We start from the raw sequence: 18,527 nt of genomic DNA, 5'->3' as shown, positions 1-18,527 counted from the left end.
CTGCAATAATTCCTACTCATATTCAGGTTTTCAATTGAAGCATCATTTCCTCCAGGAAGACTCCTTGATCACCCCCTAGTTTAGGAGCACCTCTTTTATGGGTCAAGGAGAATTGTTCTGCACTCATTTCCCTATCTTATACAGACAGTACTGATGAATCACACCTTATTGAATGAGTGGCTCGTTGTCTGTCCCCTTTGAGTCACTGTAAGCTCCACAATGACACAAGCTACTTCATCTTTGCCATATTTGGTTCTGGAATGTCCCCCAAAGGCCTATGTGGAAGGCTTGGTCTCCAACCTGTGGTGCTGTTGAGAAGTGGAACCTTCAGGAAGTGGGGCCTAGTGGGAGGAAGTTAGGACCTGGAGGCATGACCTTGAAAGGGTATTAGGACCCTTCCCTCGTCCACACCCCATCCTTCCCAGCTGCCAGAAGGCCAGCTCTCTCCATCAGGATCTTGTGCCTTGTCACAGGTCCAAAGTCAACAGGGCCAACTGACCATAGAAGGAAGCCTCTGAAACCATGAGACAAAATAACTCTTTCGTCCTACTAAGAAAGTTGACTGACACAGCATCACTCCCCTGGCCAGTACCAGACACACAGTCAGTGTTCAATAAGACACTTTGAAGGGTCTGAGTAAATCAATGTACATTTTTATCTATTTTCCATTGTATTAACATTCTTGAAATCTGCATTAATGCATAGGAGAGGTAAGTTTCCTCTGAAATGCACCAAAAGAAAAAATAGAATACACATATTGTATATGGCATCAAAACAAGGAAGCAGTTATTCACTATAGTGAGAGGCTGAAATGTTTCAAAAGTAGGTTGTTAATGTGAAATGTTCACGGACCATGACAAAGGTTGAAACGGGAAACTTGGTCAAGGTTCAAGAAGGAAAGCTATTGCGATTCTTAACATATATAAGAAAAATGCATTCTTAACTCGAGGTGGCCTCTGATAACCTTTTTCCAAAATCCATTTTAGGTTAAATTCAAAGCTTTTTACCTTGTCAGAGTGATCTGGAAGGAAGTATAGCCAGCAATGAATGAAGCCAACCTTGTCAGGCTCTGCTTTCCTGATCCGCCCACCCCAACCAGGAGGGCATTTCCCCGAGGAGTACGAATGACTCGGGAGATCTATAATATGGAATAGAAAAGGCATAGATCTTTCAACATGTAAACAGACTGTTTTTTCAATTTGTTCAATGTGAAAATAAGGCCAAATATCATTTTAGAAGACCGAGCTATCTTAAGATCAGAACTGGAAAGAGATGCTGGTTGAAGGAATGAGGGCATTTCTGAAACACTACTGTGTTTAGGATGCATTAGACAGGGCAGGGCTCTGTGTTGTCAAGGAGGTAATGGGGACTTTGAGGTGTCCTTTCAGTTTGCCCAGCCTATGGTACTGCAATGGGGAAGAGAACAGACATTTCAAACCAATATCTATCCTCAGAATGCAGAGCATGCAAATGATTAAGATATCCTCCACATTTGAAAAAGGAGTTTAAATCAGAGAAGTCAAATCCTAAAATTGGGTATACAGAATAGAAACACCCTCCTATTTTTTGGCAAAGACAGTGAACCTAAAATATCCACAAAGAAGTGATTAAAGAATGATCAAAAGCCTGCTCCATGATGATCACTTGCCCCAGACCATGCTAAGTCCCCCTTCTAGTGGAAGTTCATATTTACTTGGCTTTATTCCTACTTGATAAAGTAGGAATAAATGAACTACTTAAACCATAAGGTCCCACCTGGAAAGTGTTAGGTGTAGAATTCTTGGCAATCCTTTTCCCTTGTGCGGTAACTATTCCTCTTTCTTTCCTAACTACAGTTGGAACCTGGGGTATTGCTGTGAAAGTCACATACCCAAAACAAATGAGGTTAGGGCTGAAAGGGGGTCACTTCTCTGTGGCCAGGGAAGCTTCCAAGAGTCACTGGGGCTCTCTGTTCTGCCAAGGTTTTGTCAAACACCCTTTCCCAACATTTCCCCCTCTAGTTGGAATGTGCTCCATCCCTGTTGGAAATACCCTTGGGTTTTGGACTATCTCACCCACTTCAGCATGAATCCTGGGGAAAGAGACCATGTTTCCCTGCTCTGTGGGGAGCTGACAACCTTGAGGCCAGCTGTTTCCCCAGCTCAGAGCACATCCCTGCTGTGACTCTCTCCAAGCCCTAGTGGGTGAGAGGGTAGATGTGTGAGAGGGAGACAATGCAGGTAAGGAACTACCAGAAGCCACACTTCTGAGGAAGTCTTGTGTGCTTCCTCAATTGCCACATTTCAACCATAATTGTTTCCTTTGTGTGATGTGAGGGAATATATTAGGGGTTTGTAAGAATTTTGTCTATCTGGCATTAAGGAAATGTCATTCAACATGTTTACCTGGAACTGGGCTGAAGTCCCACATTAAAATTTCCCATTCCTAGGCACATGGTACACCCTCAAAACATATCTGACAAATGAACACATACATGAACAAACAGAAGGCTTAAAATGGACTTTAAAAACTCATGCTCTTGTTTTAAAATATTTTAGGAGGAAAGTACAGCCAAGTGAGACACTCAAATAGGGCTATTTCGACCTATAAGGTTTGGATTGTGAAATAGAGAAATTCTTTTTTTTAACCCCATTAGTAAGTATTTAAAAATTTAAAATTTTCACACGATAGCAGGAGACCTGTTGGTAGAACCAGCATGAATGCAGGAACAGAGAGGAATGGCCAGTGGGAGGAAGACGGGCCAAGGAGACATTCCTGGCTCAGGGCAGGCAAAACTTAGGTGTGCAGCTGGAACTAGATCTGATCTTGGAAGACGACTAGAAGTTTATCATACAAAGAAGGTACTGTGCTGGCAGCAGGTAGGCGACATCTTAGAAGGAATAAGACAAAATTTCAGAGTCAGCGAAAGTCCCAAGGTGTTCCCCTCAGGGTGGGAACTTCAGCAGGGGGCAGGGAAAGTGTAGGAGATGAGGCAGCAAAGTATTGTTCAGGCCCACACTGGTGACCTCCTGAAATTCCAGACAATTCATCAAGAGCTCCCTGTGTGACCATCTCAACATTCACTTGTCCTGGGAAGACTGAGCTGACTTAGCGCCTGCACTCACAAAGCTTACTGTCTGGCAGGGCTGGCAGACACACAGATAAACTCTGCACAGTGCAGCATGGGGCCAGGGATTTGCACTGGTGAGTGGCTCTGGGTCAGTATGTACTAACTCCAAGCAGGTCATTTTCCTGGATTATGCACAAGGCAGAGGCATGACCCACAAGGCTGAATGGTAGAAGGGGTAGATCATGGAAAATCACCAACACCATAGTCTGAACTTTCACTCAAGAGGCAAAGAGATGCGTAACACAGAGATACAGCTGAGTTTAAAGATGATTATGCTAATGAAGAAGGGAGCTAAGAAATATACTGACTGGGATCACATCCCATTTGGCTGCAGATTTTTTTCTCCAGTTCTGTTTTTTGGCTTCTATCTCATCTTATAACTGGGTCACATATTTCAAGGCTCATACTCTCATGACACAGATCTTAAGTGTGCTGAGCACAGAAAACAAAAGCTTGGGATGTCCAATTTGAGCTCAAAAATTCCAGTCAAGGATTCTTTGGCCAATTCCAGAGCAAATCGACTGAAGGCTGAGAAGAAGGGAAAACACCTTCAAGGCCCTAAGTAACATCATGCCTCTAGTGCACAACCAGACGGATAAAGAGGGGCTCATCATTGATCTGTGCTGCAAACCATGGGCAGAGTTGGCTCTGGTGAACTCGCTCAAGCACAAAACTAACATAAATAACCTCCTCTGTAGCTCCAGGGGATGTGAAGTCCCAGGCCAACCCAACTGTCTCCAACAGATACTTGGCTATAAAGTCGCCTTCGGTATTACCCATTTAGGAAAAGACATTTTTCTTTTTTTTCCCCCTTCCTTTAATTATTACATGACAGATGAGTGTTCTTCCTGAAAAACTTAACTCTTAACCTACTGTAAATTCAGTTCTAATTTCAAACAGTGATATATTGCTTTGGAAGAGCACAGGGCTAGTCATGCAGCACAATTGGATGTCTCTGATTCTGAGAATTCAGTGTCACCAAGCTAAGGACTTCTTGCTGGAGAGATTCATCCCCCTCTTCCTCCTCTCCCCAGACTTACTCCAGAGGCACTAATAGAAAGGTTTCCCTTGCCTCTTCAGAGAAAAGAAGCTGTGGGGCAATCTCCTTTCACTAGACAAGCTCTAAACTCCTCTCCATATATCTAAGGTCTGGTAATTATTAGAAGGGACAACTTGTATTTATGAGCTTGTTCCTCATGGTTAAACCTAAGCAACAGAAGACAGCTTCAAACTGAAAGGATTTAGTCTGAAAGAGTAATGGATGTCAACAAAGTGAGAATATCCACAGAGTTTTAAACGGCATTATCTTACACCACAGATAAATTAAATCACATAAGTTTCTGAGTAAAATATCATATTGTTCTTCTAACCTTTGAGGATCCATTATTCTAAAAGTAGACACCATAATGATCCAAATGACAAAGTAGAATGGAAACTGTACTTTCCTGGGGGAATTTCATTCTGAAGGAATTTTCATCAGCTCAAAGTCAACTGTATTTGCATGCTTTTAAATTATTACTTTTAATTGTGGCAAAATGCACATATAATTTACCACCACAACCATTTTAAGTGTAGTTTAATAAAGACAGGCACAGTCATAAGGGTACACAACTAGCAATACCATCCATCTCCAGGGGTCTTTGAATCTTGCAAAACTGAAACTCTATGCCCCACTTAACACTCCCAACTCCCCTCTCCACCCAGCCCTTGGCAACATCCATCCTTCCTCTGTTTTTGAATATTCTGGGTACCTAATAGGAACAGAATGCTACAGTATTTGCCCTTTGTGTCTGGCTTGTTTCACTTAGCCATGTCCCCAAGGTTTATGCATTGCTTTATAGTGATAATCTTCACGTGATACGCAAATAAGCAGACTTTGCCTTTACTCTGAACTCAGATGTCAACCACGTTCATTCTACCTGGTGAAAACACTGAGCTGGCAGCTGTGTAGCAACACTGAATAAAATTATCACATCATACACTGGAAATACACATGCTCTTATTTTAAGCCTATGAGGTGTGACATGTTGCACTCAGTTTAGAAGTTAAATTGGAATAGAGCCCTGAGTTTACTTTGAAGCTGAGTAGTCTCCTAGGAGACCAAAATGGAAAGTGGGGAAATTCTGGAACAAAGCCAAGTATGTGTCACCCCCGGGAGGTGCTACTGGGCAAGGCCACCGTACCTTGACCAAGTGCACCATCGCATCTGCAAAGAACACCAGGTCCATGCCAGCGCCACGGACACTCTCATTATGGAGCTGCAGGAACAGATTCAAACGCTCTTTCAGTTGATGAAAACATTCAATTGGCTCATACACTTTGGGCATTTCGGCATCAGGCTCCTCAGATGTTTCACCTTTGGTGGGGAAGAAAATTCAATGAAGTTTCTTGAAATTGCTGGACTTCACTACTTCCCTCAACCTTTATTAATATACTCATAGCCCTAAATAATATGAAAATTATTAATATTAATAATACTGAATAATATTAATTTTCATCAAAATGCCATATTATGCATTTTTAGGATAAAAAACAATAGGGGAAGCATTAGGACTTCTACAATCATTGGCAGTCCTAATTCTTTCTTGTCTAGAAAGAGTCACTTTGAAATAATGTACTCGTTGAATTTAATTTGAAATCACAATTAAACATTGCATTTCAAAGATCCTTTCAGAGATACGAGCTTAATGATTAAAATGAAAGTGAAAAAAATAGGGACTTAACATCAAAATCTCAAGGGAGGTCAAGAATTACATAATTTTTAAAATAAGAATAAAAAGGAAAAGGTCATGGCATTTGCTCGGGGAATTTGTATGATTTAGAAATTTCAGTTAATGGTAAATTTAATGGTAAAGATAGAAGGGCATTTTAGGGTATGAGAGAAAAGGCTGAGCTACAAATAGCTAAATTTCAATAGTGACAATTCTCACATAAATAATCAGAAAGCTTTGAGAAATGAAGTGCTCTGAAGTCACAAAAGGTTTTGTTTGCCTCTGGACCCCACCCCACCCCAAAGACACAGCAGTTGCTCTTGCTCCTTGAAAACCATAATCTAATTATTTACCTGTCTGAAATAGAGAAAATCAGGTAACTCAAACAAATAAATACAATAAATACAAAATAAATGTTAACTGTCTAGTAAAATCCCCTTACAGGATTTTTATGTGAATAACCTGATTTAAAATAAAATGTATTCACTTCTTTCCAACTGCATAGCCCAGCAATGAACCTTCTGCAATTATCCCTTGAAAACTTTTGACAGGTCACGCATACAGGGACTGCCCCATGGTTTCCCATCGTTTAGAAGGCATAAACAGCAGCTTTTTGAACATGCCTTTTTAAATATGCACATTAACGTAAAATCTATCCTCAGTATTAGAAGAGGTTATTTAATGAAAGAATAATATTCTTCATGAGCCTGGTTATTTCTGAAGCAAACCAATCGGAGCACAGCCTCTTTTCATGAGAAATGTACTCTGTCTCCTCTTTTCATGGAACCATAGGCTCAAAAGCTTCCCTTCACATCACTGTCTCTTTCCAACTACACTCAATGCTTTCTCACGTAATTTGAGATTTTCCTTTTTAGTTTCAACATTCAGATGGCTTGAGTAAATAATTATCTTCATTTTTGCTACCTTTCATTTGACAGTACCTATGGGCCAAAGATGCTCACACTACTCTACAGATAATGTATGTTGTTCCCCACAATGTCCAAGAGCCCCATATTTATATTCCTATTTTTATAAATGAGGAAAACAAGGTTTGAGGTTCAGAAATGCCTGGTTACAATGTGTTTAATCATCCTTGAATCTCCCTCAGACAGACTCCTACTAGTGCTGGGCACTTTCTTCCACCCTATCTTGCCTTCCCTCTGTACCTTAATATTCAAGAGAAAGAGCATAAATAGTTCATCTTTGAACTCCAAAATTATGCATTTATCCATTCACTCTATATTGACCTACTAGGCCCCTGGCTTGTTTCCATAATTTGCCAGGCAGAAAATTAACCTCTCTAAATGGAACCTTCTGTCTTAAGATCTCCCTAAAGATCTAAAGAAACCTTTGGGAGGATTTTCAAACTCTGCTTCAACAGTTTACCTGTAGCTTCCAGTGCATCCCTTAAGAAATCCACAAAATAAGCATCGATTCCATAATCCACCAAGAGTTTTTCCTCTTCGCCAAACTCCTCCTCTACCAAACTTGCTAAAGTCTTATCAAACCAGGTCACATCATCAGACACGGTGAAACGATCCGCTATCACACGTTTACATTCGTGCTTCCACAGCTTGAACAGCTCCTGTTGAGGCATGATCAAGACGTGTCATGTCCCTACCAGGCCATACCAGGGAATTCAAGTTGAGATACAATGCAGAGCGAAATCTTTTCTTGATTTAAGATGCAACACTTTAAAAAGTTAGGTATATATGCCCCAAACAATGGTGCAGCTATGTTCATCAAACAAACTCTTCTCAAGTTCAAGAGTCTAATAGACCACCATACAATAATCATGGGAGACTTCAACACACCTCTCTCGCCACTGGACAGATCTTCCAAACAAAAGTTGAATAAGGAAACTATAGAACTCAATAACACAATTAATAACCTAGACTTAATTGACATATATAGAATATACCACCCAACATCAAGCAGTTACACTTTTTTCTCAGCAGCACATGGATCCTTCTCAAAAATAGATCATATATTATGTCACAGGGCAACGCTTAGACAATATAAAGGAGTAGAGATAATACCATGCATCCTATCTGACCATAATGGAATGAAACTGAAAATCAACGATAAAAGAAGGAAGGAAAAAGCATACATCACTTGGAGAATGAACAATAGGTTACTGAATGATCAATGGGTTATAGAAGACATCAAGGAGGAAATTAAAAAATTCTTAGAGATTAATGAAAACACAGACACAACATATCGGAATCTGTGGGACACATTGAAAGCAGTTCTAAGAGGAAAATTCATTGCTTGGAGTTCATTCCTTAAAAAAAGAAAAAACCAACAAATAAATGATCTCATGCTTCATCTCAAAATCCTAGAAAAAGAAGAGCAAAACAACAGCAAAAGAAGTAGAAGGCAAGAAATAATTAAAATCAGAGCTGAAATTAATGAAATCGAAACAAAAGAAACAATTGAAAAAATTGACAAAACTAAAAGTTGGTTCTTTGAAAAAATAAACAAAATCGACAGACCCTTAGCGATGCTAGCGAAGAGAAGAAGAGAGAGAACTCAAATTACTAGCATACGGGATGAAAAAGGCAATATCACAACAGACACTTCAGAAATACAGAAGATAATCAAAAATTATTTTGAATCCTTATACTCCAACAAATTAGAAGATAGTGAAGGCATCGATAAATTTCTGAAGTCATATGATCTGCCCAGATTGAGTCAGGAGGATATAGACAACCTAAACAGATCAATATCAATTGAGGAAATAGAAGAAACCATCAAAAGACTACCAACTAAGAAAAGCCCAGGACCGGATGGGTATACAGCTGAATTTTACAAAACCTTTAAAGAGGAACTAATACCAATACTTTTCAAGCTACTTCAGGAAATAGAAAAAGAGGGAGAACTTCCAAATTCATTCTACGAGGCCAACATCACCCTGATACCTAAACCAGACAAAGACACTTCAAAGAAAGAAAACTTCAGACCAATATCTCTAATGAACCTAGATGCAAAAATCCTCAATAAAATTCTGGCGAATCGGATACAAAAACATATCAAAAAAATTGTGCACCATGATCAAGTAGGATTCATCCCTGGGATGCAAGGCTGGTTCAATATACGGAAATCAATAAATGTTATTCACCACATCAGTAGACTTAAAAATAAGAACCATATGATCATCTCGATAGATGCGGAAAAAGCATTCGACAAAGTACAGCATCCCTTTATGTTCAAAACTCTAGAAAAACTAGGGATAACAGGAACATACCTCAATACTGTAAAAGCAATCTATGCTAAGCCTCAGGCTAGCATCATTCTGAATGGAGAAAAATTGAAGGCATTCCCTCTAAAATCTGGAACAAGACAGGGATGCCCTCTCTCACCACTTCTGTTCAACATAGTTCTCGAAACACTGGCCAGAGCAATTAGACAGACGAAAGAAATTAAAGGCATCAAAATAGGAAAAGAAGAACTTAAATTATCACTATTTGCAGATGATATGATTCTATACCTAGCAGACCCAAAAGGCTCTACAAAGAAACTATTAGAGCTAATAAATGAATTCAGCAAAGTGGCAGGATATAAAATCAACCCGCATAAATCAAAGGCATTCCTGTATATCAGCGACAAATCCTCTGAAATGGAAATGAGGACAACCACTCCATTCACAATATCTTCAAAAAAAATAAAATACTTGGGAATCAACCTAACAAAAGAGGTGAAAGACTTATACAATGAAAACTACAGAACCCTAAAGAGAGAAATAGAAGAAGATCTTAGAAGATGGAAAAATATACCCTGTTCATGGATAGGCAGAACTAACATCATCAAAATGGCGATATTACCAAAAGTTCTCTATAGGTTTAATGCAATGCCAATCAAAATCCCAAAGGCATTTCTTGTAGAAATAGAGAAAGCAATCATGAAATTCATATGGAAAAATAAAAGACCCAGAATAGCAAAAACAATGCTAAGCAGGAAGTGTGAATCAGGCGGTATAGCGATACCAGACTTCAAACTATACTACAGAGCAATAGTAACAAAAACAGCATGGTACTGGTACCAAAACAGGCGGGTGGACCAATGGTACAGAATAGAGAACACAGAAACCAATCCACAAAACTACAACTATCTTATATTTGATAAAAGGGCTAAAAGCATGCAATGGAGGAAGGATAGCATCTTCAACAAATGGTGCTGGGAAAACTGGAAATCCCTATGCAACAAAATTAAACTGAATCCCGTTAAGATATGACTATTTCACTTCAAATTACTCTCATTCAGGTACGATAAACGGAAAGCAGAGTTTATACTTTTGTAGTCTCTAAGTTAAAAAGAAAACATCCCTATACAAAAGTATTACAAATCACTCTGATCAACCAACAAACTGATACACAATGAAGAGGGCTTAAGTTTATGATAAATTAGTCTTTGGGATAAGATACCTTCATTCATGTGGCCAAAATACAGTATAAAATACAATTTATGAACAATTTTCTTGTGTACAACTGACCTATTACAATGGCACATTTAGTTAACACAAGTGAAGAAAATTTGTTGCAGAAAATCTGGGTTATCTGAACAAAGGAATCACCTAATACAGATAATCCAGGGCCCCAAAGTTAATTGAAAGTTGAAGAAATTAGTTGTACAAGTTTTCCATCCCTAGCGAAAAATAACAAATATTTGTGTATGCTCATTATTTGATTTAAAAGACTAGTAGAGCCAGGCACGGTGGAACATACTGTGATCCCAGTGGCCAAGGAGGCTGAGATAGGAGGATCTCAAGTTCAAAGCCAGCCTCAGCAATGGCAAGGCACCAAGCAACTCAGTAAGACCCTGTCTCTAAATAAAATACAAAATAGGGCTGGGGATGTGGCTCAGTGGTTGAATGTCCCTGAGTTCAATTCCAGGTACCAAAAAAAAAAGACTAGTGGATATTATTTACCTTGGTAACATTTTGCAGATTAGAAGGTTTTATCAATAATGATAAAATGCTATTTGGTTAGCAGAACAAAGTCTATTAAATTATATTCAGTGATGCAGTTAAGACAAAAGTTCACAATACCAATTGCTGAAATTGTTTTAGCTGACTGAAAATAAGCACCAAAAATGGTTATCAGATACAGCAGTCCTTGTGGAACTGCATTCCACAACTCCATTAACTTGTCTATAACTATGGGGGAAAAAAAATCAACATGTTCACTGTTGCTAAACTGACTCTCAATTCTCTTGTTGAAAGGATTATGAGTTTTCCCAAAAAATATCTAGTCTTCAAGAGTTAGCAAGTGTGATTACCTATTTGCAAGCATCTGGGACAGAATTGAGAGTTTTTTTTAACAGTCAACACAGAGTGCTTAATGATAGTATTTTCGATAATTCGACTCTGTATTTATGGAGGGGAGTCCCCTAAATCCCACTTACTTAATTTACTTCCTTGGCTCCAGAAAGGCTGGAAGAGAGTCCAACCCTGCCTTTGCCTGTGGACAGAGCCTCACTTTGGGGAAAAAGCACACAGGATTTTTACGTAGCGCTCTTAGTTTGAAGGAAAGCCCTATAGCACTGGGAACCGTCAGATTCAAGTGCATGTACATACACTCATTTTTGTATTAAATGAATTTTCAACTCTGCTGCCTATTTTCAATTTTACCAACATGCACAGTTCTTTTAGTACATCTATTACAAGGAGGAAAGCTCATGGGTGATTAACAACAAAATGGTTTCTTTTCACTCTGAATGTTTATTTATAAGGATAATTACTTTTTAAAGTTAAAATGTCAAGCTTAAAATATGAAGACTGTTATAGGGTAAAATCAATAATGATTATTTCCATTATGTAGTTTAAAAAAAAAGACTTAGGATGGGAAAAAATTCAATTGTTTCTTTTATTTCAATCACCAGAAAACAATCGTGTATACTATTTCCATAAACACAAACCTAATTAGTTGGAACTTTTAACTGAAGTTTTCTGACATATTTACCTTTTTCCTTATTCATGTTAGTTGAAAAACAGTGAAGAAATGAATATGCATGCTAAATGATCCAAAATATTTTCATACAAATTAAATTAATAAACATATTTAGGATGTACGATAAATAGCAGTGTTATGCTTTCCTTTCTTCAGTGTCACTTACAGCTGGTTCTCTAATGACCTCTGAAGTAGTGTTGAGCATTCCTTGCCAGATCCTAGAAAGATCTCGGAGGTTAAACACATAATGGAATTTGGCTGGAGTGGGGAGCATTTTAACCTTGGTCATTTGCCACAGTCGACGTGTCAGGGGCACCAGTTTCATCACTGAATCTCTCACTTCCTCTGAGAAACCCCTCTGGGTGCAGTAGTGGCCTACCCCAATCACTCCTGAAAGGGAAATCATAATGTTTTGACAGATCATTTAAAGAAACCCAATTAAAATGAAAAACACTATAATGTAGTTTTGCACAAATATCATGATGCACTTTAATAGATGCCTGTATATTAAAGAAGATGTTAATTGTTGATCTGTTGCTTTTTAAAATACACACACACACACACACACACAAATACAGGTTTAAGTCAGTCAGCATTCAAAATACTGAAGAGTTGATCAATAAATACTGCTGAGGGGCTGGGGATGTAGCTCAAGGGTAGAGCATTTGCAAAGCAAATACGGGACCCTGAGCTTGATCACCAGCACAGAAGGAAGGAGGAGAGAAGGCAGGCAGGCAGACGGACTGCTGAAACCTCTGGCTGTGCTAATTCAACATTATTAAATAAGTGACAATGATAAATAGGAAGATGGAAAGAGACCCTCATCGTTATACAGAATACATGTATGATGTTGTGAGGAGAAAAAAAAAGAGGTGTGTCACAATAGATTGGGTAGAGAGATGTGATAGGAGGGGAGGGGAGGGGAAGGGGGATAGGAAGGGCAGCAGAATAAAATAGACATTATTATGGCTGTATGTATATAGGTGACTGCATGACCAATGTGATTCTGCAACCTGTACAATCAGAAAAATGAGAAATTATACCCCATTTGATTCTAATGTATGAATTGTCAAGATCATTGTACTGTCATGTGTAACTAATAAAAAAATAAAAAATAATTAATTAATTTTTTTTAAAAAAAAGATTTATAAAAACATCTCCATAAGTCCTCTAAGACGTCTCCATCCTATTGTTCCCTTGCATTATAAAATGTATCAACTGACTTTATGTGAAAATTTTCCAGGCAATAAAGAATAATTAAAAGTGATAGCAGTCATACTTCCTAATCTACTCTACTTTTCCCAAATTCAGATAATTCAGATATCATTTGGTTTCCAAACCTTGCTCACTGCTGTGAATGAAGGCAGCACACTGCCACAGTCTATAGCCTGGGGTGCTAACATGACATTTCACTCTGCCGGAAATTAATTAGGATGATCTTAATGAGTTTTTTCTCAACAGCAGTTTCAGAAATCGTAAATTAATACCTAATGGGGAGGTGTTTAGATCTTTACACCCTTTTTCTGTAAAGAATAATTCCAAAATCAGTCACAAATGTGTTTTCATTACTCAGTTAAATGTGTTTGGATATGTATTGGGCTAGTGGTTCCTCAATTAAATTATCTCTGAAGCACTACATATTTAAGTAATAATTGATTATAACTCTGCCATTTTCTCTGATGATCAGACTAGGGCTCTTACTGCTCTGTGTATCATTATTTATTTTGGCAAACTGGATTGGTTAAAGTATCAGCCACAAGTACAGTTAATATGGAATTACAACAGCCAGGCCTTTCAGAAGGAAACCATCTCATCTCCATGTTCTTTTAATGTTTCACTCCTTGCTTAAGAAGCTGGCAACAGTTAAGTTAAAAATAAAAAATAAATAAACCAAATAGAAAAGATCTCCTGAGGCATCCAGTTCAGTACATATCTATAAGGCTTCTCTAAGTTACAGAATCTATTTTGTTCCATTAGCTGTCATACTTTCTCATTAGTAGCCTAAAAAAAGACAACTTTCAATATTAAAATATCCCAGCTCCTTGACTTTTAAACATATCTATAACAAATGTGAAAAAACAAAACATGACCGGAAAGTGGTTGGGCTCTATAGCAAAGATTCACCCAGTGCCACCTCCCTGGGTGCATATTTTCTTATAGAAACATAATCCTCCCTCCCCAGGACCCACTGACACTCATTTTACCAAAGATCTTGTCCATGGACGCCTCCGAGGGCAGCGTGCAGTTGAATATGGAGAACTGCCTCTTGAGTCTCTGGGGTATATCATTGCGTCCACCCCCAGGATGGATCATGGCTGCCAAGAACTGGACGTCTGCAATACTGGTAAATTCCCCAGGCTTCTCTAAGTTATAAAATCCATTTTGTTCCATTAGCTGACGTACTATCTCATTAGTAACCTAAAAGAGACAACTTTCAATATTAAAATGTCTCAGCTCCTTGACTTTTTCCAAAGGATGGAGTTTACTGGAACTCAGGAATTGCATGTTGAAAAGGAAGAAAAACACTTACTCATCCAAGAATAAAGAATAGTGCTGAATTAAAGAAACAAAATGCACAATAGGATCCATATACCTGATCTCCCCACTCATTGATTATTGGCATATTCACATCATCGATGAAAATAGTCATCTTCTTTCCCGCAGGAGGGCCATACGTGGTACCCATGCGTTTGTCCACATAGCTCTCTATGGTCCTCTGTCAACAAGAAAGCCAGCAGAAGCATCTGTGAGAGTCTCCCTGAGACATGGCCAATTACCAAAACCTGAAAACCTTTGAAATGTCAGAAATTACTTAGAAAAAGTCAAAATTTCCCCATTAATATTGTCAAACAAGTCTTAAAGTATCTAAATTATTTGGCATAATGTTCACAACCTTTGGAAACCTGGTTTAAAGAGTAAGTAAATACTAATCAATATAAATTTTGAATGAGATGAGATTCTTCTATCCATTTATTTATTTTTTTATTTGTCAATAGATCTTTATTTTATTTATTTATATGCAGTGCTGAGAAGAGAACCCAGGGTCTCTCACACATGTGGGGCAAGTTCACTACCACTGAGCTACAACCCCAACCGTCTTCTTTCCATTTATAAGGATTTATTTTTCTCTTACTATACCTATGTTAATGACATGTAACCCCCATTACTCGAAGGCCACAGTCCTGCAAAAAGTTCCCCCATAATTAGAGATACTGTTAAACAGAACTACACAGCCTGTCATGGCCAGAAGCCTGCTCTCTTCACTGAGAAGGAACCAATTGGCTTCTGCATGTAGCCAGAAATGACACAGATCCACTGCTCTGGGGCAGAGGCAATGACATTGTATCACTTCTCACGCCCCAACCCAACATGGAGCACAAAGCCCTCTCCTTGCTAATCTATGATAAGGAAGGAGAGTGCTCTGTGCTCTATAAGAAGCAATGTGGGAAAGAATTAAAACTGAATGAAAGGGACATGTGAAGGGGTAACTAGTTTGTAGGAGAAGGACCTCAGACTTTTATATTTTCACTTCCATGGTACTACAACGTAGTCTGGAAATCAATCAGAATATATTAACTGAGTAATCAGAGTCCAGCACAGAAAAGAGAACAGAAAGGACATCAAAGTTCTCAGACTCTAGAAGCTCAAAATCTTAAAACCCTTATGTCATTCTTACCACTGTGAAATCTACTCATGCATTTTTAATGTTCTTTTAAATATTTTTTAATTGTCAATGGGCCTTTATTTTATATATTTATGTGTGTGTGCTGAGGATCGAACCCAGTGCCTCAACATGCTAGGCAAGTGCTCTATCACTGAGCCACAACCGCAGCCCTCACGCATGGTTTTAAATCAGGTTAGAGATGATATAGAAATAGAGGAGGAAGCAGTGGTATATTGAGATGAAGTGAATTTTTCCACTCCTATCCAAAAGTTTTATTTCATGATAAAGAATAAACCAGTTAAAAATGACTTGTAACAAGATACGACCACAAAATTCACCAAGATATAAGCAAATCCCTCTATATCTATCTTTGGGAATCTTCACAGTAATAGCAAATTGTAAGCTTCCACCATTATTTTAATGAATAATAGCAAGAGCTGTGAACATTTTTCATCATTTTTAATAGAAAGATATGTAAATATATCACAACTCATTCAATTACAAAACAAATCTCCCATGAAATAGCACAATAGCAAAAAGAATTTCATATTCCCCTGACATAGAAACACACTGTTTAATGTACTCAGCTAAATTTAGCTCTGTTTTTCAATGAATTTAAATGCATAAGGCAATTAATAATCTCCTGACAACCTCCTATGGCAAACCAGAGCCTTCCAGGCATTTCCATGTCTATTAATGAGAACTCTCTGGCATGTGAAGATTTTTGTCTTGCAGGTGCCCCCTGTGAGCTAAAAAGCCACAGGTACAATAATTAGGAAAATACAGAGTAATACCCTCATACTGGCATACTTTCTTCCCCTTTATTATGATCCTAATTCCTTTGAAATGACAGGAAATGACTAGTAAGATGTATTCACACACACACACACACACACACACACACACACAGGATATCTCTTTGTATATAAAGAGAAAACCTAACAATGGGGCTGGGGTTTCGGCTCAGCGGTAGAGCACTTGCCTAGCACGTGCAAGGCCCTGGGTTCAGTCCTGAGCACCACTTAATAATAAATAAATTAAATAAAGGTATTGTGTCCAACTACAACTAAAAAATAAAAAAAAATTTTAAAGAGAGAGAGAAAACCTAACAAAAATAAAAGCAAGAGAAAAGTGGAGTAGCTTGTGAGACTAGAAGTTGCAGCTTCTTTCTGTTTTGGGAATTGTTGTCCATTCTGTGATTACCTAATGAACTCTGAGGTCTGGTGAGACCTCTTGAAGGCCTGAAACACATGATTACGTGTTCTAATGGAGGTGTTCAGAATATTGTATGGTTGGACTGGTAGCTCCAAATGGACTTCCCAACTTGGCTGTCCCATAGAATGACAAAAATCAGCACCTCCAAATGTGAACTCCTCTTACCTACCACATCTGCACCTCCAGGTTGCTCAGCTCAGGTTGGCACCAACCGCCCAGGTGTCCAGTCCAAACATTCCACATGTAACATTGCTAAGTTCCTTCTAGTATGATGTTGATGTTGATTTTCAAAGTTATGATGTTGATGTTGGTTTTCAAAGTATCTCCTTCTGTCCAAACTTTTTTCAATTATGTGTCTTTCTCACAGAAAGCCTCTTAAAATTGTCATCCCTATTACCAGCTAAGTTAGACAAGATATCTATATCATGCAACTTATAACGTTATCTAGAATTTTCTGCCTCCCCAAATAAATCATTGTTATGATTTGAAAATGGGTAGTATTTCCCAATGTTCCATATGTCAAATGCTTGGCTCACAGTGACACTGTGGGGACATGCTGTGGAAGCTTAAGGGGTGGAGCCTAGTGGGAGGCCCATATGCCATAGTCACTGGGCCCTTGGAGGGAATTTGGGGACCTCGGTTTCTCAGTCTCTATCTACTTGCTAAGTCATGATATAAGTAGTCTGTTTCCTCACATACTATAACCAAAAACCCAAAGCATGGGGCCACCCAATCTTGTACTGGCACCTCCAGAACCACTAGTTTAAAATAATAATAATAATAATAATAATAATAATTTCATTGCCTCAGGTATTTCATTATAATGACACAGACTAATACAATCCATCTAAATAATTACCGAGGACCTTCATAGTATTCTACTACCCACATTCTTCCCAGTCTCTTTGATGCACTGTTTTGGCAGTATGAACCAATATGCAGTTAACAAAACCAAGTAAGTACATTTGTTTATTTGATTACTATTTTTCTATCTTACTCTCTCACAGCCGCAGGGCCTAGAGGTGTCTGGTACTATGTGCATATCATAAATATTTGATCCATAGTAAATAAACACAAGGAGCCCAGAGTCCTCTTAGACTTTTCTTTCTTTCCTGGCTTCTCCTCCAACAACATCCACTCAACCAACCACAAGTCCCATCTGTTCCACTTCCTAATCCAAAGCAATAGCAGCTGTGTTCTATTTGTGCTCCCTCTTCTATTACCTTGGTCCAGGCCAACCTCCCTCTTGAGGAATCACTGCAATGGATTCCTCTCAGTTCTGAGTGCTGCCATCTCCCTGCCAACTTGTTCTCCACTCTGCAGCCAGAATAAACTTCCTAAAGGACACTGGAACCCTCCCGGGGTTTCCCATTCTTGACTCTGAAGGAACACCAGATGCCAGTGGCTTACCTCTCCAGTCTTGTTTCTAGGGAGTCCTTCCTCATCTCTTTGTACTGGTCCCTCTAGGTCTTAATTGATTTCTACTCAGTTAAAAATAAAATGCACACCATGAAATGGTGCTCACCCCCTAGGCTTGTTTACAGTGTTCATTCTGGGAACCTCACTATGCATGCCTACAGTAGCCATTCCTCAACCAGAAAAACCTCTTAGGATGAGCATCAGCCAAACACACTTTGTGAAATATTGTCGTAGATGAACGTACTTCCCCATCACTTCCTTCAACCCAGCTTTTGATATTTTAAAAATTGAAATTTATAACAGAAGACTGGACTATGGTCAATCTACGCTTCCGTGAACCTGAAGAATCATGGCCAGCACAGCATCACCTCACGCAATCTAGAGACTAAACGAGGTTCTGCTCTCCTTGTCTGTCTCCACATACATGGGGTACCAACACCACCCCCAACTGGGATGGTGGC

The 18,527-nt window shown here is 38.7% G+C and overlaps 1 protein-coding gene across 4 annotated transcripts in view; it reads right to left on the bottom strand.

Annotated features, from left to right (window-relative positions):
• The window catches only part of Dnah5 (dynein axonemal heavy chain 5), a 283,494-nt gene that overhangs the window by 84,859 nt on the left and 180,108 nt on the right, over positions 1 to 18,527 (bottom strand). For all 4 annotated transcript variants that reach the window (XM_046468300.2, XM_058570742.1, XM_058570743.1 and 1 more), the window contains 6 exons: positions 14,362 to 14,484; positions 13,973 to 14,186; positions 11,935 to 12,158; positions 7,207 to 7,405; positions 5,293 to 5,465; positions 1,008 to 1,138 (listed from right to left, as the gene is read on the bottom strand). In XM_046468300.2, coding sequence (XP_046324256.1) covers positions 1,008 to 1,138; positions 5,293 to 5,465; positions 7,207 to 7,405; positions 11,935 to 12,158; positions 13,973 to 14,186; positions 14,362 to 14,484 — 1,064 coding nt within the window. The remainder of the gene's footprint in view (positions 1 to 1,007; positions 1,139 to 5,292; positions 5,466 to 7,206; positions 7,406 to 11,934; positions 12,159 to 13,972; positions 14,187 to 14,361; positions 14,485 to 18,527) is intronic.

The sequence above is a fragment of the Marmota monax genome, unplaced genomic scaffold (genome assembly GCF_021218885.2).
Source record: "Marmota monax isolate L192 unplaced genomic scaffold, Marmota_monax_Labrador192_F-V1.1 WCK01_AAM20220418_F8-fsc00120, whole genome shotgun sequence".
Lineage (NCBI taxonomy): Eukaryota > Metazoa > Chordata > Mammalia > Rodentia > Sciuridae > Marmota > Marmota monax.
This window is presented reverse-complemented; position numbering and strand designations above follow the sequence as displayed.